The sequence below is a fragment of the Loxodonta africana genome, chromosome 16 (assembly GCF_030014295.1).
Source record: "Loxodonta africana isolate mLoxAfr1 chromosome 16, mLoxAfr1.hap2, whole genome shotgun sequence".
NCBI lineage: Eukaryota > Metazoa > Chordata > Mammalia > Proboscidea > Elephantidae > Loxodonta > Loxodonta africana.
The window spans coordinates 18,445,239-18,469,910 of NC_087357.1; the positions used below are offsets into that span (position 1 = coordinate 18,445,239).

Here is a 24,672-nt window from a genome sequence, read left to right on the forward strand (position 1 = left end):
TGTTGGAGTACAATTTTTCTTAGTATTCTGCTATGATTCTTTTTATTTCAGTTGGATCTGATGTAATGTCCCCCATCTCATTTCTAATTTGAGCTACTTCCTTCCTTTCCTGTTTTTCTTTTGTCAATTTGGCCATTTGTTTGCCGATTTTATTGATCTTTTGAAAGAACCAACTTTTGGTCTTTTTGATTAATAATTTGAGTATTTTTTATGTATGTGTTAAAATGCATCTATAAGTTTATATGTAATGTTTCCAACTCCCCAAGACAAATAGAGATCAGGTTTATAAAGAAACTGATAATAAAAGGCAGTAACAATGAAAACTAAAAAAAAAAAAAATTGAGGTATTCTACTTGCATCAGAATCAATTTACAACAGTCATTGGAATTGAACCCCATTGTAAGCTGGAGATTACTTGCATAACAAAAATCAACAATCATTTGTGATTTGCAGACCAACTCTAAATTTTGGATTTTTAATCACCTTATCAAAAAGTTTTTATTGAAGTCAAAAAGTTTTTATTGAAATAGTGGACACTGATGACAAAAGAATGAATTGCTGCACTACTAGATTTTATTAGCAATAAAATTCAGTGGTCACACGTCTGCACGCGCCTAACACGCCGTGAGGGTGAGCAGAACATCCTCCTTCACAGTTTCTTGACTGCAGAAGTTGAACCTGTGGAGAGAAAACAACAAAAATATCAACTTTTACTGGCACACATCTGGTATGTTGAGCATAATCATGGTAGACTCTGCTCTCTCCCTCGTCTGAGTGAGGGGCACAATCTGTGCCAGAAACCCAGATATTGACTTTGAGAAGACCTCTTCTGTAGAAAGGATTGGATTCTCCTTTTCCATTCTCTTTCATGGCTGTGCAATAACAAAGAGAGGAGCCGTCAATGACTCCCAAGAAAGGACACTCAAAGAACAGGGAGGGCTGTTTTCTATGAGTCAGAATCGACTCGACAGCACTGGGTCCGGCACTGGGAAAAGCATTAACTGAACACTTGGCAAATAGTCAATTAACCCAAATAAGCACGAGCAGGCTGAACAACATGATAAGAAATCAGCCTTGAGTAAAAAATTCCAACGTCTGTTCTCCCGAAACTGATGTTACGTTGGCTAATGAAACTACCAATTAGAGACTAACTACTGCAGTGTGAGGAGTACCTGGGTGGCACAAACAGTTAAGCATTTGGCTACTAGGTGAAAGGTTGGAGGTTCAAACCCATTCAGAGATGTCTTGGAAGACAGGCCTGGCGATTGCTTCCAAAAGGTCACAGCCTTGAAAACCCTATGGAGCAGTTCTACTCTCCACACATGGTATTGCCATGAGTCAGAATTGACTCAAAGGCAACTAACAACAATGAGTCTATTGTCTATTTTTTATTTTCACCTGTGTCTTTGTTCCCCTTTTCCTCTTTTTTATGCCTTATTTTGGATTAATTGATTATTTTTTATGATTCCATTTTATTTCCTTTGTTGGTTTATTAGCTTTATTTATTTGTTTTGTTATTTTAGTGGTTGCTTTAACCCTGGAAATCCTGGTGGCATGGTGGTTAAGTGCTACGGCTGCTAACCAAAAGGTCAGCAGCTCAAATTCACCAGGCACACCTTGGAAACTTCTTGGGGCAGTTTTACTCTGTCTATAGTTTCATTTTTTTTTTTTTTTATAGTTTCACTATGAGTCGGAATGAACTTGCTAGCAACTGGTTTGGGTTTTTTTTTTCGGTTTAGCATTTATAGTATGTGTTTTTAACTTATCACATTATACCTTCAAGTGTATTGTATCAATCCACATATTGTATAAGAACTTTCAATAGTATTTCCTCTTCTACCCTTTACTGTAAGGAGCCCTGGTTAAATGGTTAAGCTCTTGGCTGCTAACCAAAAAGTTGGTGGTTCAAACCCACCAGCCACTCTGCAGGAGAAAGATTACAGCATTGGAAACCCTGTGGGGGCAGTTCTAGTCTGTCCTACAGTGTCACTATGAGTTGAAATTGACTGAATGGCACATAACAACAATGCAACACCCTTTATAGTACTGTTGTCATACATTTTACTCCCCAAAATAATGATATTATTTTTTAAACTGTCAATTATCTTTTAAAGAGACAATAATATTTTTAAAATCTTATGTATTTACCAATGTTGTTATCATTTCCAGTGCTCTTAATTTCTTTCTGTAGATCCATTTCCAGCCAGTGTCATTTTCCTTCTGTCTGAAGATGTTTCTTTAACATTTCTTATAGTGCTGATCTGCTGGTGATGAATTCTTGTAGCTTTCGTGTGTTTGAAAAGTCTTTATTTAATCTTTGTCTTTCAAAGTTATTTTTGTGGGTATAGAATTCTAGGTTAATAGTTGTTTTTTTGTTTTTGTTTTCCCCTTTCAGCACTTCGTAAATTTTGCACCACTTTCTTCTCACTTGCATTGTTTCAGACAAGAAATCTGCTGCATTTTTATCTTTGTTCTTCAGCGTGTTATGTCTTTTTCTGGTGCTTTTAAGATTTTCTCTTTGTAAGTAGTTTTGAGCAATCTGATTTTGATGTGTATTGGTGTTTGTTTTCTCCATTTTTCTTGCATCTCTGGCCTTATAGTTTTCACCACACTTGAAAGATTTGGGGTCTTTATTTCTTCAAATGTATTTTTCTGTCCCTCCTCCACTGGGGACACCAATAACAAGCATATTAGGTTGCTTAAAGTCCCACAGCTCACTGATGCTCTTTTCATTTTAAAAATGCTTTTTTTTTCTGTGCTGAACTTTGGATAGTTCCTATTTTTATGTCTTCAAGTTTACTAATCTTTTCTTCTGAAATGTTCACTCTCTTGTTAATTGCACCCAGTGCATTTTTTTTTTTTATCTCATACATTATAGTTTTCATCTCTAGAAGTACAATTTTGGTATTTTAAAAAATATATTCCACACTTCTGAGATTTTTGGACAAATGTAACACAGGTGTAATAACTGTCTGCTTTTCTAGTATCTGTGTCAGTTCTAGTTTGGTCTCAACTGATTGAGTGTTCTCCTCATTATAGGTTGTGTTGTCCTGATTCTTTGCATTCTTGAGAATCTTTGATCGAATGTCAGATATTGTGAATTTTACCTTGTTGTCTGCTGAATAATTTTGTATTCCTTTTGTATTCCTATAAATCTTCTTGAGCTTTCTCACATGCAGGTATTTGGAAATAGTTTGATCCTTTCAGGTCTTCCTCAATCTAGGCTAATTATTCCCCACTACTAAACACTCTACTCAGTGCCCCTTGAATTATGCATTTTTCCAGTCTGGTTGGTGGAAACAGGCACTATTCTCAGTCCTGCAAGAGTACTGGGCACTCTTGCGTCTAATCCTTTCAAATGGATATTTCACTGGCTTTGAGCAATTTCCTCACACACACATACTGATCAGTACCCTGCTGAACATTCAAGGGGGCTTTGCAGATCTCTGGTGTTCTCTCTCTGTGCAGCTCTTGCTTCTCTGGTTCTCTGTCATATAAAATCTAGTCACCCTGGTCTTTCTGGATTCACAGCTATGTCTCCTCAATTCAGGAAGTCCACTGGACTCTCTCTGCACTTCTCCCTGTGCCACATCCTGGAATTCTCTCAAAGCAGTAAGTTGAGGCGATTGTTAAGTCTCAGCTTACTTATATCTTACCTCTCAGGGATCACTGTCCTTTTTTTGCCTAATGTTCAGTATCTTGAGAACTGTTGCTTCACATATTTTGTCTGAATTTTTGGTGTCAGTTGGGAAGGCAAATCCAGTCTGAGTCTTCATTTTTGCAAGAAACAAAAGTCCATCATTGGAGTTTTCTGAGGACTGCATGATGTGATGACAGAAGCATTGCACTGTGCCTCAGAATTTAACTTAAGACTCAAACTTGAGCTAATATTGGTATTTTTATTATCATCATCAGTTCACCTTTTCCGGTAGTTTATCATGGTAGACACCTTTTGGCTCACACACATCCCAGTCTTTATTACTCACTAGGGTTGATTTCCTAGACCTCTGACTTCATTCAGGAAGCCAGTGATTCAGAAGTCTATTCGTATCCTTTGAAGTTAAGTTTTTTCCTGACAATATAAGTGTGAACTTGGTGAACACAGGAAGTTTGGAGGAGATACTGGTCAACCATTAGAACATATTAAACACAAGGATAGCACAAGGCAGAGCCAACAAGTGAAATCATTCTTCTCATGTTATGATTATGCAGCCAGATTCTCATTCTAATTCTTCATTTGTACCAGATAACACAACACTTATCTACAAATCTATCAAAGCATTTTGCTGAAGCTCTACATTTTCCTCTAAAGAAACAAAAGGAAGCAGCTGTAACTAGGGAGTTGGAGAACGACTGCTAGATGTTTAACATAACGTAGACTTTCAGTGGGAATAAAATTATAAACTGACTCAATACTACAAATTCCCTTTGGATTTTTAGCACATATACTTACACTTTCCCATCATTCCTTTCCACCACAACCTGGGATGCTCCCACTTTGGGTTGAGTTAGATTGATCAAATTGGTATACCAATTAAAGTTAACCTTCTGCACGTTCCCAACATTCACACTTGAGTCAATTTCAGTGGAATGGGTATTGCCTGGTTGGAGAGAGCCCCTGGGAGTTAAAAGTTAACAAAAACATACATAAATATACATACAAATAAATACATACGTAGATATTTTGAAAACCAGCTTATAATGTATATCTAGCTAAGATAATTGATATTGCATCTGTCGTTTTAATGTATTAAACAGATGCAGACATGTGTGCTAACTCAGTGCAGTTCATTTGCCATTCATGCCTCATCTTACTTTAAAGTCATTCTTACTTTCATAAAACCTTACACATGTTTTAGTCACAATTCCCCCCCACTTTCATAAATAATGACATTACTATATCATCTTTTACCAGCTGTTTTGTGGGCAACACAATTCTTTACTGACTGTAAATCCAATTATTAGATGTCAGACATCAAAGTCAACATCAGTGGTTTTTTCAGGAAGTAGCAAATACAAAAATTTCAAAACAGAATCCCGAAATGTAAGGTAAGGGGTGAAAGGCTCTTCTTTTAATTATATATGGTGTTACTAAACTCATTCATATAGTAGTGAATAAACTATAATATAGATAAAAAAAATTATACATTAGAATTATTCCAACACTTTAGAAACAGAGTAATATTTCACTTACTTAAAAATTTCATACTGGCTAGAGTTTCCTTTGTCTCCGAACAAAGACACTAGTACGTGTCCTGTAACCGTAGCTCCTGACAGTGTGACAGTTACCCTGTACCTCCAACCTACATGAAAAAAAAAAAAAAATCATAAAAGTCAGCTTGTAGAGATGATTCACTGGCAACAGGTTAATTTGGATTTTACTGCCACAAATTTTTGAGTAATTTATATATGGTATTGGTAATTCTTAATTTCTTAATAGACATTCCTTTATCTCAGTGTTCAGGAGACTGGCATTGGGAGGGTCACAGATCTTTCCAAAGTCAATAGGTCTTTTTTAAAACCAAGGGGCTGAAATGCAATCCATTTTGCTTTCAAGTTTTTAATCTAACTGTTTATTCTTAAGTGTTACAAGAACTTATGTTAAAAAGTTCAAAAGTTCATCAGTTCATTTTCAGAGATAACCAGATTTTAGAGTACTGTCATTTCTTTTGTCTAGATAGTCTACATTTAAAATTATTCTATAATTCAAATTTATTGGAAATGTATTACTTTCTGGTAACCGAAAGAGAGGTCCTTTGGTGCTACTCAATAGTGTACTCCCAGCTTTGCCATTTAGAGCTACCCAGTGCCATTGAGTCGATTCCGACTGAAGCTAGCTTGGGCCAGATTGGAAGGGGGATAAAATTTGTCTTTAGTATTTGGAATGCGCTACCCCACTGACTCCCATCTACCTAATTTTCTTCCTCTATTACCCAGAAAAGAAACCTGGAGCCTGTCCCCTATCCCTCACCACCCCGATCTTACAAGGAGTTTACAGTCCTAAATACCTCTCCAAGCTGCCAACTCCTTTCCATCTCCTCAACCTCTGCCATATCTCTCCTGCATTACTTTTTCTGCTTGTACTAAACCTCAGCATTTTACTCAGTGAAACTCGACTGAATATGAAGAGGTTGGAGCAGAGGAAGACTCCTGAATTCAGCACCAGAATCAAAGGTGAAGCAATTTATTATTATTTTAAATAAATAATTTTTATTGTTGTTGTTAATATACACAGCAGAACATACACCAATTCAACAATTTCTACATGTACAATTCAGTGACATCGATTATTCTTCGAGTTGTACAACCATTCTCATCCTCCTTTTCCAAGTAGTTCGTCCCCCATTAACATAAACTCATTGTCCTCTCAGTTTCCTATCTAATCTGTTGTCAATTTCACCCCATATAGATACATCTGAAAAAGAGCACAATGCTCAAAGGAAGCAATTTATTTTTGTATCTTTGATAGTTCAGGCGCAAAGCTGTTCTGCCACCTAAACTAGCCATAATCACCTTGAGCCCTGCATTTGAGGATTTTCTCCACTTTGGAGAGGGGTTAAAGCTTTTGTATAGAAAATCGATTTTACCCATTTTCAATAGACATAACAAAATACTTAGCATTAAGAATTGAAGGTAGGCAAAATAGAAACTTACGGGCAAAATTACTGGCATCACCAGTGTTTAGATAAAACTCCAGGCCCTCTCCACTGGTTTTTCCAGGAAACCTATCAGCATAATGACCCATCTGTGGGCAGCCTTCGCTTGGACAGGGGAAGCACTTGTTCTAGTGGAAATAAACATGTGATGAATGAGGATGCTCTTTCCTTCTTTGCACATATTGCTGCAATTCAGATATTCTACAGCCAATTCTGTCCCGATAGTTTTTAGTAGTGTCTCAGTAAAAGTTAAAAGTGCATCGTAGGAGAATGGATTATTCACAATGAAAAAATCAGCAATTTCACTGTTAAATAACATAATATCAACCAAAATATTACAAAAATCACACATGGGAGGATTTATATTTTCTCTCTTGCCTCTAAATTGCCCCACTTGGCCCCAGATTTCCATCTGCCTGCAAGACAATAAGGATTTCTTTTATAAAACTTGCAAAAAAGAAAGAACAGGAGGTGCTAATGAGCTCCAGACATGCAAAATGGGATCCAGAAGGAAGGCAATAGACTCAAAAGTCAGGCTTTTCTCAATTCCTTTAGCTCCTATTTAGTAAATCAAAACACTAAAGACTCAGATACCAGAATTCTTCCAAGGTGGAGAGAAAATGCCCCAGTTGGCCATGAAGGATTAGCTATGAGGTTGGAGTCTGGCGAAGATGAACGTAACATAGGAGAATGTCCACTCTTTCTAGGTCAAGGAATTGTGGGGAAAAGAGAGAAAGCAGGAGCAACAGAGTGTGGAGGAAAGCATCCCAATTCCTACTATGGAGGGGCTAGGCTACTACTCCACAGTAGAGGCAAGAGGTGGAGTGCAGGATCAGTGGACCAGATAATGGACTTGGCAGAATCTCAGGGGTCTGCATCCAGCAAGGGAGAAATAGCCAAAGCTCTCTGAGGGCATTGCCTGGGCCAGAAGAATAGACAAGCCCCAGACTTCAATTGCAAATGCAGCGGTGCTCCCATCAATAAGGCAGACAAGGACGTTGGCCAGAGTTTGATGGAGCCAGATGACCCTGCACCCATGGACTCCCAAATCTCCCCCTCTGTCAAACATGAACACTGAATACCAGTATCACAATCACCTTGCCTCAAAGCAAAATTGGAGAAGAGCTGTGGAGAGGATTCAAAGGCTGAGAAATCTACAAGACTGAGATTTTTTTCTTATAAAAGTGACTAAGCATTACCTACAAGAACTGTTTATATAGTTGAATCAGACTAAGTTTCAACTGAATGAGACCTAAGTTTTTTTTTGTTGTTGTTGTTGATTAGTGTTCCACACTAACTAGAGGACAAGAACTTGGGACAAAGAAAGTTAGACCAAAGAAAGGGGAGGTTCGTTCTTTTTATATATGCAAGCTAAGCAATTAGCATATGTCATCTCACTAAATCCTCCCACAAAGTCTATGGAATCATACCATTATTATTCATATTTACAAATGACAATACTGCCTAAAAGAAGTATTTTGCCCAAGTCACTCAGCTATTTAATGGTGAAATGAGGATTCACATCCTCTCTTTTAATCAGGAAGGTGTATCTCCTGGGAATTTATGACAGCACCTGGCACATTATTTAAAATTTTTCTTATTAAATTGCATAGGTTACAAATTTTGATTTGATAGAATTTATAGTAAAAAGCCAGTTCAATAAACAACAGGCAATAAAAAAAGCATGTCATATTCAAGGTCACTCTTAAGAATCTCAACCTAGATATCTAGAGAATACCAAAGAAGACGAAAACTCAAAAATACCTTGGCAAGTGTGAGATTACACAGAAATATCCACATACCTACAGCTATATAGATTTTGAAGGTAAGCATTTAAGAACATTTTTACGTTTTCATTAGCATCCTGTAGACATAGCTCAGGTTTCCCTAGAATGTGCCTCATTTAGAGCTATTTTCAAAACAAGTTTGAAAAGTTACTCGATACAAACAGCAGTGATAGAGAATGAGATAGATACAAAGCATTTCCATTTTCAAGCCCGTTTTATCTCAAATTCCCTAATGCTTTATCACTACAAATGCATACATATGGTTAAAAGTAACAGTAATTTGGCAGTGACGGGGTAACATTGTCTGAATGCATGCTGGCTACAGAGAGACATACCAGTCCTGAGAAGTGACAGTCGCTCTGTTTTTCGAGTGAAAGGCAGAATGTACTTACTGCGGTAAAGTCACTGTAAGAGGAACAAGAGAATCCAGCAAAGCCATCAGGGTTGAGAATGCTATCAGAATAATACTTGTAGCTTCTCAAGTGATTACAGGACACATAGTCACGAAGTCCTTTGAAATTAGACATGATTACACATCAGTGACATTTTATTTTTCCTGACTTTTCTCTGATCAGTATCAATTCATGGATGTCACAGATAGAAATTATTTAGGAAGTGTCTCTATGATTTGAAATGCAATCATAAGTTAACAAGAACCATTTAAGATTATACTAGTTAGTTCATAGCTAAATGAAATGGGAAAACTTTAGAAGGGAAAGATTGGTCTGTATAGATGTCTAAGTGTAGCTTAGTTATATATTCCCTGAATAAGAACCATGGAAAATTGACTGTAAATACATTTTCTTTCCAATGGTCTCCTCATGCCCTCTTTCCCCAATTAAATGCCTCACATAAGGCTCAGTATCTCAGGAAGACCATTAAAAGTCCTTTGTTATATAAAATCCGATACCTGTAAGATATTTAGCAATTTTGTACAATTTTTAGCAATTTTGGCAAAACAAAACAGAAACTTTCCCCTAGGAAATCTCTTCATACACATAATGGTTTTACCTGACCAGATTCCATCTATGTCAACAATCTGAGAGAGAATATTCTTCTTACATCCAGGCATTTCTAATCCTCCATTTGGAAAGAAATCTAGGTGGCCCACAGTTTGGCTCATTCCAAACCCTGAGAGATTTTAAAATAAGGGACGTTTGATGTTAACATATAGAATTAAACTGATGAGCAGCTGATCACTCAGGGAAGACAAGTTGGGGAGCTCACCCAAGTTGGGAATAAGGGGGGCAGCATCCGTGTGGATTACGTCCACAAACTTGGCATCACTGGGATCCAATCGGACTAATTCAGGTGTTCCCTGAAAGTTAGGTTCAGCTGGATCCAATCCTAAAGTAAAGCAGATGTGTCACATTAATATTCATCCATGTTTATGCACACTCGCGTTTCCTCGTTAGTTACAGATCTGAGGGCAAACGCTGGCTGTAATTGTGAGTTATCCATGGGAAGAAACATGCTAGTTCTTCCTTACCCATTGCCATCTAGTCAATTTCGACTTACAGTGACTCTATAGGACAAAGTAGAATTGCCTCATAGGGTTTCCAAGGCTGTAATCTTTACGGAAGCAGAATGTCACATCTTTCTCCCTTGGAGTGGCTGGTGGGTTGGAAACACAGGCTTTTTGGTTAGCAACTGAGAGCTTAACCACTGCACCACCAGGGCTCCACAGTTCTTTCTTACCTCACCATTTTTTGAACAAAAATCTGCTTTTAGTTTGCTATTTGCATTAAAGTGACTTTTCCCTAAACCATAGTCACTGAGGACAATACCCATCACTAGCTGCAGCCACAGGGAAAACGGAGACTCTGGGACATACTGGACCCCTAAAAGCTATACAGCTAGAATAGCTCCTGTAGACTGTAAACTCCCATGAGGGAAAGGACCTTGGCTCTCACAGTTGCCACGACCACAGCCTCTCATAGCACCTGGATGAGCAGGCTCTTGTAAACATTTACAGAGATAGGAAAGAATGTTCTGGGTAGAGCTCTTCACCAGCAAATGAATGGATAGACATTCCAGATTTCTGCACCAATCCAAATGAAACCAAGTTATCCCAAGCGTGCATGTGTGTGTGCGTATATGTATACATATGTATTATGTGTTTTTGAGACTCAGGAGTTCAGAGACAGAAGATGGAGGAGGCAAGTGGTTGTTCCTTAAAATACTCACCTCTTATCTTTCTCATAGGATTATAGCATTGTTTTAGGACCTGGGTATCCAGCATGTGATCCCACTGGCCCAATGCATCCAGTCTGAGGTTTTTAAAATAATATTTTTTTATCTAATTAGCAGCAGGAACAACCAGCAGGTCAGGGAAAACTGACCAACTAACCATCGCCTCCCCTCCCCCCACTAACCCACTAATACACACATACAACTCTTGGGTCATTGATGAAGTTTGGGCTAATTAGCAATTTCTACTGAAGTAGAATATAATTAGACAATTTTGAACTCTTCAGTATTAACTCTACTCAAGTTACACTACGAAGCTTGTGCTTTGTGAAAGCCTGCCACAGGGAAAATAGGTACAAATGAGGCCTGCAGATGTTCTTAATTCACATTTTAGTCACATGCAGTATTTATGGATTAAACAGGGCTCCGTAGACCAAAGATTTGTATCAGTAAAAATTCCCAAGACCTCAGAACCACTGATTTCTGATGCAATTTGGAAGATGTGGAAGTCTGTCTCCTCAGGTGAAAAGTAGGGCTGCACCAAATTTCCTTCCTGTAGTCCCTTTTAGATTCTGTTTAGGCTACATTTAGTCTCACTTTAAGCTTTCACTGTTTTGACCAACCTGTGATTCGTCCAACAGTCCCTTGGGTCCTTCTTCCAGCCTCCCCAGCAGCATGGGAGCCCAGGCTGTGGCCAATGATGTGGACATTGGAAGGTGAGTACCCAAACGCTGACTGTTAGAAGGGAAATCTCTTCAGAATGTTTTCAAGTATTGCAGGATTAAAGATGGGTACAGAAGGGGAACCTCTGAAAACTTAAATTATAAGAAGATATACCGCCTCATCAAAGCAATTATTTTTCATGTTTTTTTTTCTATAATTACATTTTTTTAAAAAAAGGAAATGGGTCTAACTTTTGAACAATTGCAAGTAGGGCTTTATTTTTTTCATTTTACATGTTGAGAGCATCCTTAATAGATACAATCAATATGAAGAGTTGTTACCCAGAGATCATGCAACAAGAACTTGGATTAGAAAATAATAATGAAAGCAATTACTCAAGCACATGCAAGTTTAATTTCCTATATTTTTGGTTACGAGGTCAGGTTATCTTGTTATCATGGTGCTTCTCTTAAAAAAAAAAAAAAAAACAACCAAAAAAGCTAGTTTAATTTTGAGGTTGACTTTGTCATGTCAACTTGGCTTGTCAACTGGTAAAATTCAAACAAATCCTGGGGGAATTTTAAGCAAAAACAACCTACCTGACTTCGTAGAAAAATTTACTTAAAAAACAAATTAGTTTACTGAGTTAAATGTTTTTTTTTTTTTAATAATTTTTATTGTGCTTTCAGTGAAAGTTTAAAAGTCAAGTCAGTCTCTCACACAAAAACCCATATACACCTTGCTACACACTCCCAATTACTCTCCCCCGTAATGAGACAGCCTACTCCCTCCCTCCACTCTCTCTTTTCGTGTCAATTTTGCCAGCTTCTAACCCCCTCCACCTTCTCATCTCCCCTCCAGGCAGGAGATGCCAACGTAGTCTCAAGTGTCCACCTGATCCAAGAAGCTCACGCCTTACCAGCATCCCTCTCCAACCCATTGTCCAGTCCAATACATGTCTGAAGAGTTGGCTTCAGGAATTAAATGGGTTTATTGATGAAGCCCAAATATAGATTTTTTTGTGTGTTTTTCTTTTCAGCTGACTCAAGGAAAAGCCAAATCTCAAGAGAGAAATGTCTTTACCAATTATCACACCTACAGCACATTAAAAAAAAAAAAAACCTGAAATTCAGAGAGCAAGAACTTGGAGGCAGTTACCTGAACAACTTCAACAAAATACGCCACTTCTGCCCCTACAATCCGGGTGTTCTGTGAAGCCTGTGAGTATCCTGTTTGGGCCCCTTTTTCCCAGTCCACACAGATGCAGTTCACGCTTTCCACCTGAAACATGTTCTGTTGGAAGAGACACAAATAAATAGGTAAACAATGCAGGACCTTTATTAGTTACTAATTTACACATTTGAGTGCTAGGATAAATTCCTACCTTGAGCTATACAATATCATGCTTGCTTTTAACCCTTAAGTGATGAACAAAGTCTTTAGTCAGTTATGGATATGAAATTACTCCTGAAGTTTAACACTGGCTCCAAACTTGAGGTTTGGGTATAGCGGGAACTGGATACTTGGGATTTCCACTGCAATGTAGGCATAGAAATTTGATTCATGGAATATCGCCTAAAATGTGGCACAGTCGGTTGTCTCATAGATCATTATAAATATCATTAACGCTATATTGTCTTACACTAGAATGTATTCAAGGACATTGCATGTTTTGTTCGATGGCTGTATTCTCAGTGCCCAGAAGTGTTCCTGTCACGTAAGAGGTGATCAATAAATATCTCTTGAATGATTATGAAAGATTATGTTTGGACCCCTTAGCTCAATATGTTGAAGGTAAGCTTTTCCATGATGGAAAGACTAATCAAAGTCTTTGGATGAACATACTTTACTATACATCGCTGAAGACTTATTTCACATAAAAACTCAACTACTAGATACCCACTGAAAGTCCTCTTTCATGGGGATCAATCATGGTTACAGAAATTGTAGATCTGGCAGGAATTGTTTGTTTGAGTGCGTGTTTATACATACCTCCACCTTGTTCCAAAAAGAATCTGAGAAAAACAAAGCAATCTTAGAAGCCATCTCTAACTCCCTCATTGTACAGATGGAAAAATCCAAAGAGGAGGAATAATTTGCTAATGTCGTGGTTAGCTCATGACAGAGTCAAGGATGGAATCTGGGATCTTTAACAGCCCAGTTTAATACACTTGCTTCTCTATCATAATGCAATGGAGTTGTCAAAATCAAATCAAATGCAAGAAAAAACATGTCTGCTTCTGGGATCTTGGAAATAAATTGTATAGAAATATCTAAAAATCTATATTCTTTTGAGCTATGAATCAACTTTTTTTCTTCACTGTTGTATAGAATTATATGCTTAATCCCTCCAATAATTGTCAGCTTTAAATTATTTTTGAAGGCAGGTTATAGTTTTACTCTATTTCTATACTTGTGAAGTGAATGACTCTAGCCTGTTTATTTCATTTATCTTCTGGATCAATGGACACTCTCTGGAGTTGACTCAGTTCAAGTTTTTACTTGAGTTGTAGGTAGGCCTGAAATGAAATGGGTTTTAGGATGACCTTTATGTCTTTCTTCTTGAGACCTCTGAAAAACTTTGTGTCACAGTTGGCCATGAAAACTTAATAAATAAATGAATAAATACATGAATAAATGAATCAATAATGTTCCTCAAGCACTGGCAGCTATTAGGAGAAATTATTCTCTTTGATTTTCTGTCTTGTAATTCTTCATTATCACAGGGCACAGAGTCAAAGGCAAATTAAAGAAAATGGAATCGTTGCTTACAGTACACGTTAAAACAAAAGAAGTTGGAAATGAAAACCTATCCAGTTTTCCTAGATATTGTTACCATAGGAGATCAAAGATGAACAAGTGAAAATCAAAGGAAAAGAACTCGTGTGGGCAAAATGAGATATCTTACCTCCTCACATGAAAAGTAAAAGCTATTGAAAAAACAAGGTCCTATGATGAACTAATATGCATCAGTATGGCAGCATCTGTTGTTAAAATTTTGAAATATCTCCTTACTTGTTATTAAATAATGACTATGTGGAGCCACTGGTGGCACAATGGTTAAGAACTCAGCTGCTAACCAAAAAAGGTCGGCAGTTTGAGTCCACCAGTCGCTCCTTGAAAACCTATGAAGTAGTTCTATCTGTCTTACAGGGTCACTATGAATCAGAGTCTATGCAACCGCAACAGGAGCCAACAAATGCCTGCCAACCCGATGTTCAGGTTCCCTCCCCTAACCCCATCTCCAGGACCTTCCATGGGAAACCCAGGCCCAGCAGTGCTCTTGAGTTTCTCCAGTGCTATGAGGTCTCCAGCCCTTGTTCTAATTGTTTAGGGTCTGTGCCTCACCAGTTGTTAACTATCTCTCCAGAAACACCCTTGCCTTAAGAGACTACCACGTCTCACCTTGCACAAGCTGGACGGCCAGCTTTCTTCTCCTTTGTCTTGGAATCCATGAATAATAAAGCGGGTTTTTCTATCCTTTCTGAAATTGGAGCCCTTGATAACTGATGGATCTGCAGTCACTTCCTGTTGTAGGGGAGAAAAGTGTTTACTGTCAAGTTTCTTATGGTATCTAACAGAGTTATTTGTACATGGAGGGAGGTGGTAAGTGGAAGAAGGCTGCCAGAATTTGGGATCCTGCTGAGTAAGGATCTTCCCACTAAAACCAAGCTATTCACAATCATCACCAAGTTGCTACCTTCCAGCCATCATGAAATTTTTAGTTGTTCAACTTGGAATAATATGTCTGCTAGATAAATGGTATTACGGAGGTAGGACAAGAATAATGTCAAGTTAGTGAACCTTTTATAAATAAGTTACATTAAATAATACTTAAGCTCACTGTCCCAAAAGTGCATATTCCACTGTTTGATTTGTTCTCTTTAAAAGCCTCAAATATTCAGTTCTCATGACTTGAAATCGAAGGAACTTGGTTCTAAAAACCAAGAGTGCTCTTACTTGAAAGTTGTCTTGGTTCTCATTGGTATACAGGAGGAAGCGGGTGTTGACATCTTCTGGAGCCCAGGGCAGGATTTTGAGTGGTCTTTCTGTAGTTCCTGCCCATGGCTCATCATCACTGAAGCAGCCAAGTCGCTCGTAGCAGGCTTCTTTTCCTGAAATCACCCAGAAGTGTTCCGAGGATATTAGTTTGACCAGAACACTGTATTTAATTGTCACTCTGCCTAAATGTGAGTTAAATTATATTTTGTGGCAAATTTTCTTCCTCTACTTCCCCAAACACCCTTTCATCCACACACCGATAAAAAACTTCGAAGGGCAATAATGTTCTTGTTAGCGACAGGGCTGCTCTCCTCATTTCCACCACACAGGGCTCCTTTGCCCCATGTCTCTCGCTCAGTCCCATGCTAGGATCTGTTTTGGTCTTTCAACTAGGATGTCTTCCACGGGCCATTGGTGACTAAGGAAAGAGTGGCCTTGTGTCCCCAGGCCTCATGGAAGGAAAGAGGCTCTCAACTTCTTTTAGCCACTTCTGGCTTTAGGCTTTAGATGGGGAGCTCGAGTTTCATGCAAGGTCTGAAACTTTTTTATCTCCACTCTGGGTGAGCAGTTAGATCTCTAACCTATGTTTGAGGGGCATTCTGGAGATGAAGAAGTTGTTCACAAACAAATAAACAACAACCGGTGGTTTGACAAAACTCTAGGCTTGAATGTTACCCTATAAAGGAACAACTCAAGGGAAGGGTTATTAGGAAGGATAAAGTCTAGATTAATAGTTGGAGTAGGAGTAGTAGCTGTACAAGGGGCTGCATTTACTGAGATCTTACTAAATGCCAGTTGCTGGGCAAAATTATTTACATGACTCATCTCCTCTAAGCCCTATAACGGCCCTACGAAAGAGGTGTATTATTATCCCAACTTCACAGATGAAAATACTGAAACACAGAGGGGTTAAGAATTTTGTTCACGGTAATACAGTTGTAGGTGGTAAAGCCAGAGTTCCAACCCCACATTTGACTTTAAGCTAGTGTTGCCATATTTAACAAATAAAAATACAAAATGCTCAATTAAATTTGAATTTCATATAAACAAAAATATTTTTAAGTGTAAACATGTCCCATACTTATTTATCTGAAATTCAAATTTAACTGGGCATCCTGGATTTCATCCAGCAACTCTACTCCAAGTGCTTGTGTTCTTTAAGTGTGTCTTCTTCCTCACTCTACTTCTTATCCTCAGGGTGGCTTGAATTTGCCTGTCGTAGCCCTTCTTCAAAGCCTTGAGCAGTGACTCCCTCCCCAACCAAACACCAAAGCAAATCCCTTGCTGTGGAGTCAATTTCAACTCATAGCAACAGTTTAGGACAGAGTAGAAGTGCCCCATAGGATTTCCAAGGCTTTAATCTTTATAGAAGCAGACTGTCATATCTTTCTCCTGTGGGGCGGCCTGTGGGTTTGAACTGCCCACCTTTCGGTTAGTAGCGGGCACTTTAACACTTGTACCCCCAGAGCAATTTTTCTTACCTGCCACTGCTCCCAGCAGTATTGAGAGTGTCCAAATTAGCAGCATCTAAATAAAGTTAAAAACACGAATTAGTCTTGGCTAAATCAGTTTTTTAAAAAATTGGAATAATTCAAGTTCAGTTAGACCTAAATCACTAGAATTTGGGTAAATTCTAGTAAATGAAGCCTGGAACATATGTTCCGGACTCACCGTGGCAGTTTTGTCCAGTTCTGCACACAACCAGATAGCGCCCAAAGGTCCTTTTATAGGCAGACCTTATCTTTTTCAGTAGTTCCATGGAAAAGTAGCATGAGAAGAGAGAAGGTTCCACGGATGTATTTATAATTTTAATCATAGATAAACCAGATTAACAGTGAAGGGAAAGTTTTCCACAGTACATGTGGGAAGATGACAAAGGGGTCCACATGAAAAGTTCTCTTCCAATGTGATTGTACAAGGCGCAGAATCACCATAACTTCCTTGTAGGTTCTAGTCTGCCTCTTTTTTAAAAGTTTACAATTCTCTTTGCAGGTCTGTGGGCTTTGGTGAAATTAAATTGTTTTCACGTATTTGATAACAGCAGACTTGAAAACAACTACTAGAAGTTTACTGGCTCATGCTGTTTTGGTGTAACCTTGCCTTACCCTCCAAAAACAGTGAAATAGAGGCAATTCAAGAGAGTTCATTCCTTCCAGGAAACGAGTTGATTTTTTATTTTGATAGTCCGTAGAACTAATTTATTTCTCAACAATAACATGGAGGAAAGAATAACTGAACTAACCAAAGGAATTGGGGGTACTCCCAAGAGCACAGAGATGGAACCAGTGACACCACACCAGGTGAAATTACGAGCACAAGGGAAAGATAAAATCCAACTGGGAAAAAATAATTTGGGAAAAATAATCTGAAAGAGCGTTTGATAGGAAGAATTGGAGTGTTTTTAGTTTGTGACGGATTGCCTAAAATAAATGTTGAAAAGACTGCAGTGGGATACCATAATTTTGAAAGGCCAAGGCTATTTAGCCTGACAGTATCACAGATGTTAGGCTGAACCATATGACATTCCTACTTCTATAGGTTGAAATGGTCAAATAATAATTCAGTCCCCTGTAAGGGAAAAGTTAATATCAGGAGAGAAGGGACAGAGAAGGAAATCCATGGATGAGAGACTGGCAAATTCCCACTTAACTCTTCATACCTCAGCACATCATCCCTTCCTCATGGAGTCCCGCTAGCCCTGATTAGGTTGATTCTCCCTGTCCCCTCTAAGAATGCCTACCCTCAGAGCTTCTTCATTTGTGACCCATTACAGTTAGTTGTAAATCATAAACTCAGAGAAGGCTGGAACTGTCTGGGCTTTGTTGTCGTACCTTAGCATCCACTTCAGTGCTTGATACTTTGTTGTTGTTAGTTGACCTCTAGTCGATCCTGACTCCTGGTGACCCCATGTGTTACAGAGTAGAACTGCTCCACAGGGTTCCCCCTGCCCCTTTTGCTGTAATTTTAATGGAAATAGATTGCTAGGCCTTTTCTTCCTCAGTACAGCTGGTTGGGTTCCAATCGCCCACCTTTAGGTTAGCATTCAAGTGCAAACAATTTGCACCACTCAGGGATCTTAGTTTGATACATTAAAAAAAAAAAAAAAAAAAACTCATTGCCATGGAACGGTTCCGACTTATTCATCCTTAATGCATCCCTGTTGAATGAACGAACAGAGGATGAACATGAAATGCAATTTATTTTGCATGATGGTTGTAGTAACAATCACCTACAAAATCTTGCAGAAAAGCACTGTAGTTTTATGAAGATTCTTTTACTCAAAGCCAGCAAAAATCCAGAAACTTCTAAGATTTGAGGTCTTGTGTCTCTATAATATTTATTCATGGCAATGCTATATTGCCCCGACAGTCATAATTTACAGGAGCCAGTGTCCACTCTGGGGTTTACCATGAAGTAATTAATATTTTGTGTGAATTACCAGATAATTTACATAAAATTTCTAAGGTGACATTTTATACGGTGCAGAATTTAATCTGTAATTACGGCAACCTTTGTAGAATCCATGACGAAAGTCACCAAATTCCAAAACAAAGACTAGAGTCATTGGGGATTGATTTTGTAAACTCAATTAAGTTCAAATTTTAGAATGTTTCAGGAAGATTCAATTTCTTAAACTCTTATAAAAGCTAAGAAGAGCATGGTTACATAGTCGACAGTCTATCATGTCAGCTCTAGATGAATGACTTGCCCTAAATTCAATCCCACCAAACTCTTCAGCCGGGTTGTGAAATGTTACATTCAGATCACTAGTGTGCTATCTAGGAATATCTGTTTGTAGAGTAGGTGGCAGAGATTGCTTGCCTCTTCCTGTAGAGAATAGAACTAGGTTCTGTTTTCCAACCTCCCTTTCAGGTAGATGGGGCCACATGACCAAATTCTGGCCAATGCATCTTGAGTAGAAGGGATGTGCACTAGTCCCCATCCTACCCCCAAAAAACCATACATAATCCACCATGTGCCTTGCCTTCCATGGCCATAAGCAGACAGTGACATTGAAGGCCCTGTGTTGAAGCCGGCAGAGCCACAAGATGGAAGGAACCTGGGTTCCTACTTGGAGGAAAGCCATCCATCAATCACCAGCACCCTTTGCCTGAGTAAGAAATAAACTCCTGTTGTTTTAAGCCACTGAGGTTTCAAGATTATAGCAACTAGCATTGTTTAACTAATATAGAGTGTTTTATTAGTCACTGATTAATAGTTCAAATACCAAACATCTAATTCAGGGATATAAATTTCATCATGGAAACTGGAGGGTACTTAGGCATAACACTAAACTTTGACAGATTTATCACTTGGTTTTTAAAATCTCTTCTCTCTCAACCCCCCAAATTATAAAAATTAATTGTTCAATTCTTCTTTCCATTTTGGTAGAATTTTAATTTTAATGGGCATTTTTTTTCCGCCTTAGTTCCACAGGCAATCTGACGCCATATGAAACTCCTGGGTTTAGTGAAAATTCACCCAATGTTGCCTGGGTCCCCAGATGCAATTTATATGAGTTGAATCAACTCCATGTACTGGATACATAGTAGACTCAAATACCATAGGTATATAGATTGGAGCTATTACCAAAACCCTACTCTCAACCAGCCTCTGTTGCTTCTCACATCTGAGGGGATTGCAGGTAGAAAATGGGCCCTGTAATAAGTGACAGAATCATGGCAGCCCTCCCCAGCTACCTCAACCTCATGGCACTGAAAACTGAGGTGGGTTCCTGTCTGAAAACAATCCCACATTTCCTTAATTTACATAGCATTATACAACACTGACTTAGCTTTGACGCTGAAACCTCGGACATTTAAAAATAAAAACTCCAGACTTGGAAGTTTCTAATCCAGTAGCTATGTTTTCACAGGAGTTAAATATTGACGTAAGTTAAGGCTCAATTTTGGCAACCATGTGACCCCAACCTCCAGGAAAGAAAAAAAAGGCTGTAGAACACCTGTGTGGCCAGATAACCAGCATGTTAGCTAAACGAAGTCTTCATTTACTTAACCTTCAGGCAGTCTGGCCTATATTCCTTATCCAATTCAGCCTACAGCCAGGGCCATCAAGGGGAAGAAAGTCACGGAACACCTGTGTGGCCAGATAACCAGCATGTTATCCAAACTGAGTCTCATTTACTTAACCTTCAGAGACCTGGTCTATCCTCTTTATCCAATTCAGCCTACAGCCAGAGCCATCAAGGGGAGGGCAGGCGTGCTTACATGAGGATGCCAAACTACCCTGAGCAGAAGGATCTGGGGCTTGGTATTGCTCCAAACCTTCCAAAGGAACTACTCTGCCAAAGGTGAGCATTTTAGTTTACCCTGAAATTACAGTCAGTCCTCCTCCATTATGAGTGGAGATGGTATGCTCTGTAGATTAGAACAAAGAGCATCCTAAGATTTTACAGAATTAATTATTAGTGTTACATACTTTCTAATATTTTTGCATTAAATCTCCCACAGAATCTGTAAAAGATTTAGCTATTTTTCCTATGAAGATAGAGAGACTCAGAGCAACTTGCCCAGAGTCACTCAGTTGGTAAGCGGCAGAGCCGAGTCCGGAGGGGCAGAGCTTCCCACCGCCAGATGACTTGTCTGTGTCCATGCACAGAAGGCCATCTTACCAGGTGCTGTGAATGTAGCGCTGATCTAAAAAATGGTGAAGAATGAGCACAGCCGGAGGTGTTAGGATGTGTGCGTCTGCGTGCACACAGGGTACTTGTTAGTACGTATGTGTGCGCAAGGTAGGGTATCTGCTTTCCAAAACACATCGCACACATATTTTTTTGATTATATATATATATATATATTTGTTTTCATAGGGTAGCTGTGAGTCAGAATTGACTCAATGGCAACAGGTCAACGGGTTTATATTTGTTTTATTTGTCTTTTGCTTCCCTACAACTAATGCAGAAAGTGGCAATTTTACCAAGCAGATACACAACTTTTGTGACATTGATTACTGCAACAATTTCCTTCCTGAGCCATCACAGTAGCCTTCTAACTGCTCTTCTTGCCCTCAGACTGTCCTCTCTCTTGTCTGCCAGACTATCAGTTCTCAAATGCAGATTGGCCATACTACTATCCTTCTCAAAACCCTGGTCCCTTCCCCAACCCCATGCTTTCTAGGTCAGCACTGTCCAACAGAAATGTAATGCAAGCCACATAAATAATATTAAAATTTCTTGTAGTCACATTAAAAAAGAAATAGGTGAAATTATTTTTTTTAATGTTATTGTGCCTTAGGTGAAAGTTCACAGTGCAAATAAGCTTCTCCTTAAAAAAATTTATATACAAATTGTTTTATGACATTGGCTGCAATTCCTGCAATGTGTCAGCACTCTCCCCCTTTCCCTTTACACCCGAGGTTCCTGTGTCCATTCGTGCAGTTTTCCTGTCCCTTCCTGCCTTCTTATTTTTGCTTTTAGACAGGTGCTGCCCTTTGGTCTCCTATACTTGATTGAACTAAGAAGCATGTACCTCAGGTGTGGTATTGTTTGTTTTATAGGCCTGTCTATAGTCTTTGGCTGAAAGAAGGACGCTGGGAGTAGCTTCAGTTTTGAGTTAGCAGGGTATCCACGGGCCATAGTCTCAGGGGTTCCAACAGTCTTTGTCAGACCAGTAAGTCTGGTCATTTCTGTGAATTTGAATTTTGTTCTACGTTTTTCTCCCACTTTGTCTGGGACCCTGTATTGTGATCCCTGTCAGAGCTGTTGGTGGTGGTAGCAGGCACCATCAAGTTCTTCTGGTCTCAGGCTGGTGGAGGCTGTGGTTCATGTGGTCCATTAGTCCTTTGGACTAATATTTTCCTTGTGTCTTCCATTTTCTTCATTCTCCTTTGCTCCGGATGGGATGGGACCAATAGATATATCCTAGATGCTGCTCACAAGCTTTTAAGACCCCAGATGCTACTCACCAAAGTGGGGTGTAGAACATTTTATTTATGAGCTATGTTAGGCCACTTGACTTAGATGTTCTCCAAGACCATGGCCCCAGCCCTCAGCCCCAGTAATCTGCCCCTCGAGGTGTTCGGATGTGTCTAGCAAGCCTCTATGACTTTGCTTTGGTCAAGTTGTGCTGGCTTCCCCTGTATTGTGTGTTATCTTTCCCTTCACTAAAGTTAACTCTTGTGAACTGTCTAGTTAGTGATTTCATCTCCCTACCTCTCCCTTTCTTCGTAACCATCAAAGATTCTTTGTGCGTAAACATTTTTTGACTTTTAATAATAGCAGTCTCATATAGTATTTGTCCTTTTGTGATTGAATTATTTCACTTAGCATAATGCACTCCAGATTCAGCCATGTTGTGAGATATTTCACAGGCTCATCATTGTCCTTTATCTTTGTGTAGAATCCCATTGTGTGTATGTACCATAATTTGTTTACCCACTCCTCTGTTGATGGGCACTTAGGTTGTTTCCATCTTTTTTGCTTTTGTGAACAATGCTGCAATGAACACGGATGTGCATATGCCTGTTCGTGTGACAGCTCCTGTTTCTCTACAATATGTTCCTTGAAGAGGGGTTGCTGAATTGTATGGTATTGTTAGCTTTTTAAGGAGGTGCCATATTGTTTTCCATAGTGGTTGTATCATTTTACATTCCCACCAGAAGTGCATGAGTTCCAATCTCCCCACAACCTCTCTAACATTTATTATTTTCTGGGTTTTTTTATTAGTGCCAGTAAAAAAAAGAAATTTTTTTTTTTCAGTGCCAGTAATGTGGGGTGAAATGGTATGTCATTGTAGTTTTGATTTGCATTTCTCTAATGGCTAATTAGAAACACTGGTGGCGTAGTGGTTAAGAGCTTGGCTGCTAATCAAAAGGCCGGCAGTTTGAATCCACCAGGCGCTCTTTGAAAACCCTTTGGGGCAGTTCTACTCTGTCCTATAGTGTCACTATGAGTTGGAATTGACTCGACGGCAATGGGTTTGTTTTTTGTTTTTGTTTTTAATTGCTAATGATTGTAACCATTTCCTCATGTGTCTCTTAGCTGCCTGAATGTCTTCTTTAGCGAAGTGTCTGTTCATATCCTTGCAGATTTTTGAATTGGATTGTTTGTCTTTTAGTTGTTGAGGTATTGAAGTATTCTATAGATTTCAGAGATTCTCTATGTATAGGATCACATCACCTGTGGGAGACCATAGTCAAAAATTTTTCCCCAATCTGTAAGTTCTCTTTTCATATTTTTAATGAAGTCTTTTGATGAGCATAGGGTTGCTATGAGTCGGAATCAACTCCACAGCAATGTGTTTTTTGATGAGCACAGATATTTAATTTTTAGGAGCTCCCAGTTATCTAGTTTATCTTCTGGTGTTTTCCCATTTTTAGTTACGATTTATATTCTACTTATGCGATATATTAGGGCCCCTAGTGTTGTCCCTATTTTTTCTTCCATGATCTTTATTGTTTTAGGTTTTATATTTATGTCTTTGATCCATTTTGTATTAGTTTTTGTGTATGCTGTGAGGTATGGGTCCTGTTTCATTTTTCTGTAGATGGATATCCAGTTTTGTCAACATCATTTGTTAAAAAGACTATCTTTTCCCCCACTTAATGGACTTTGGTCCTTTGTCAAAGATTAGCCGACCTCACCTGGATGGATTTGCATCTGGGTTCTCAATTCTGTTTCATCCGCCAATGTGTCTGTTGTTGTACCAGTACCAGGCTGTTTTGACTACCGTGACTGTATGTAGGTTCTCAGCTCAGGTAGTGAGAGGCCTCCTACTTTGTTCTTTTTCTTCAATAATGCTTTGCTTATCCAGGGCCTCTTTTCTTTTCATATAAAGATGGTGATTAGTTTTTTGTTTTTTTTTTTTCATCTTGTTAAAGAATGCTGTTGGTCTTTGGATTGGGATTGCATTATATTTGTGGATAGCTTTGGGTAAAATTGATATTTTCACAATGTTTTGTCTTCCTATTCATGAGCATGTTATGTTTTTCCATTTATGTAGGTCTCTTTTGGTTTCTTGCAATACTGTTTTGTAGCTTTTTTTGTATAAGTCTTTTATATCCTTTATTAGATTTATTCCTAAGTATTTTGTTTTTTAGGGGGCTACAGAAAAAAAAAATTTTTTTTTTTTTTTTTCCTATTACAAATGGTATTGTTTCCCCGATTTCCTTTTTGAAGTTCTCTTTGCTGGTACATAGTAATCCAACTGATTTTTGTATGTTGATCTTGTATTCTGCTACTCTGCTGAATCTTGCTATCAGTTCTAGTAGTTTTCTTGTGGAATTTTTGGAGTTCTTTATATATAGGATCATGTCATCTGTTGGTAGGGATAGCTTTACTTCTTCCTTTCCAATTTGGATGCCTTTTATTTCTTTTTCTTTTCTTATTGCACTAGCTAGTACCTCCAGCACAATGG

At 38.6% G+C, this 24,672-nt stretch overlaps 1 protein-coding gene across 2 annotated transcripts; it reads right to left on the reverse strand.

Moving 5' to 3' along the window:
• Nucleotides 1–614: 614 nt before the first annotated feature.
• Nucleotides 615–16,825, reverse strand: LOC100669184 (pancreatic triacylglycerol lipase). Of its 2 annotated transcripts, none has more exons than XM_003409110.2 (12): nucleotides 16,780–16,825; nucleotides 15,257–15,411; nucleotides 14,702–14,824; nucleotides 12,455–12,589; nucleotides 11,257–11,368; nucleotides 9,671–9,790; nucleotides 9,455–9,574; nucleotides 8,836–8,954; nucleotides 6,655–6,784; nucleotides 5,195–5,303; nucleotides 4,454–4,618; nucleotides 615–678 (listed from the first exon to the last, which is right to left on the reverse strand). In XM_003409110.2, exons 1-12 carry the CDS (start codon nucleotides 16,823–16,825, stop codon nucleotides 615–617), a joined length of 1,398 nt encoding a protein of 465 aa, XP_003409158.1. The 2 variants fall into 2 exon arrangements, with proteins under 2 accessions (XP_003409158.1, XP_023402448.1); XM_023546680.2 differs by having other exon boundaries at nucleotides 15,242–15,411.
• Nucleotides 16,826–24,672: the final 7,847 nt, after the last annotated feature.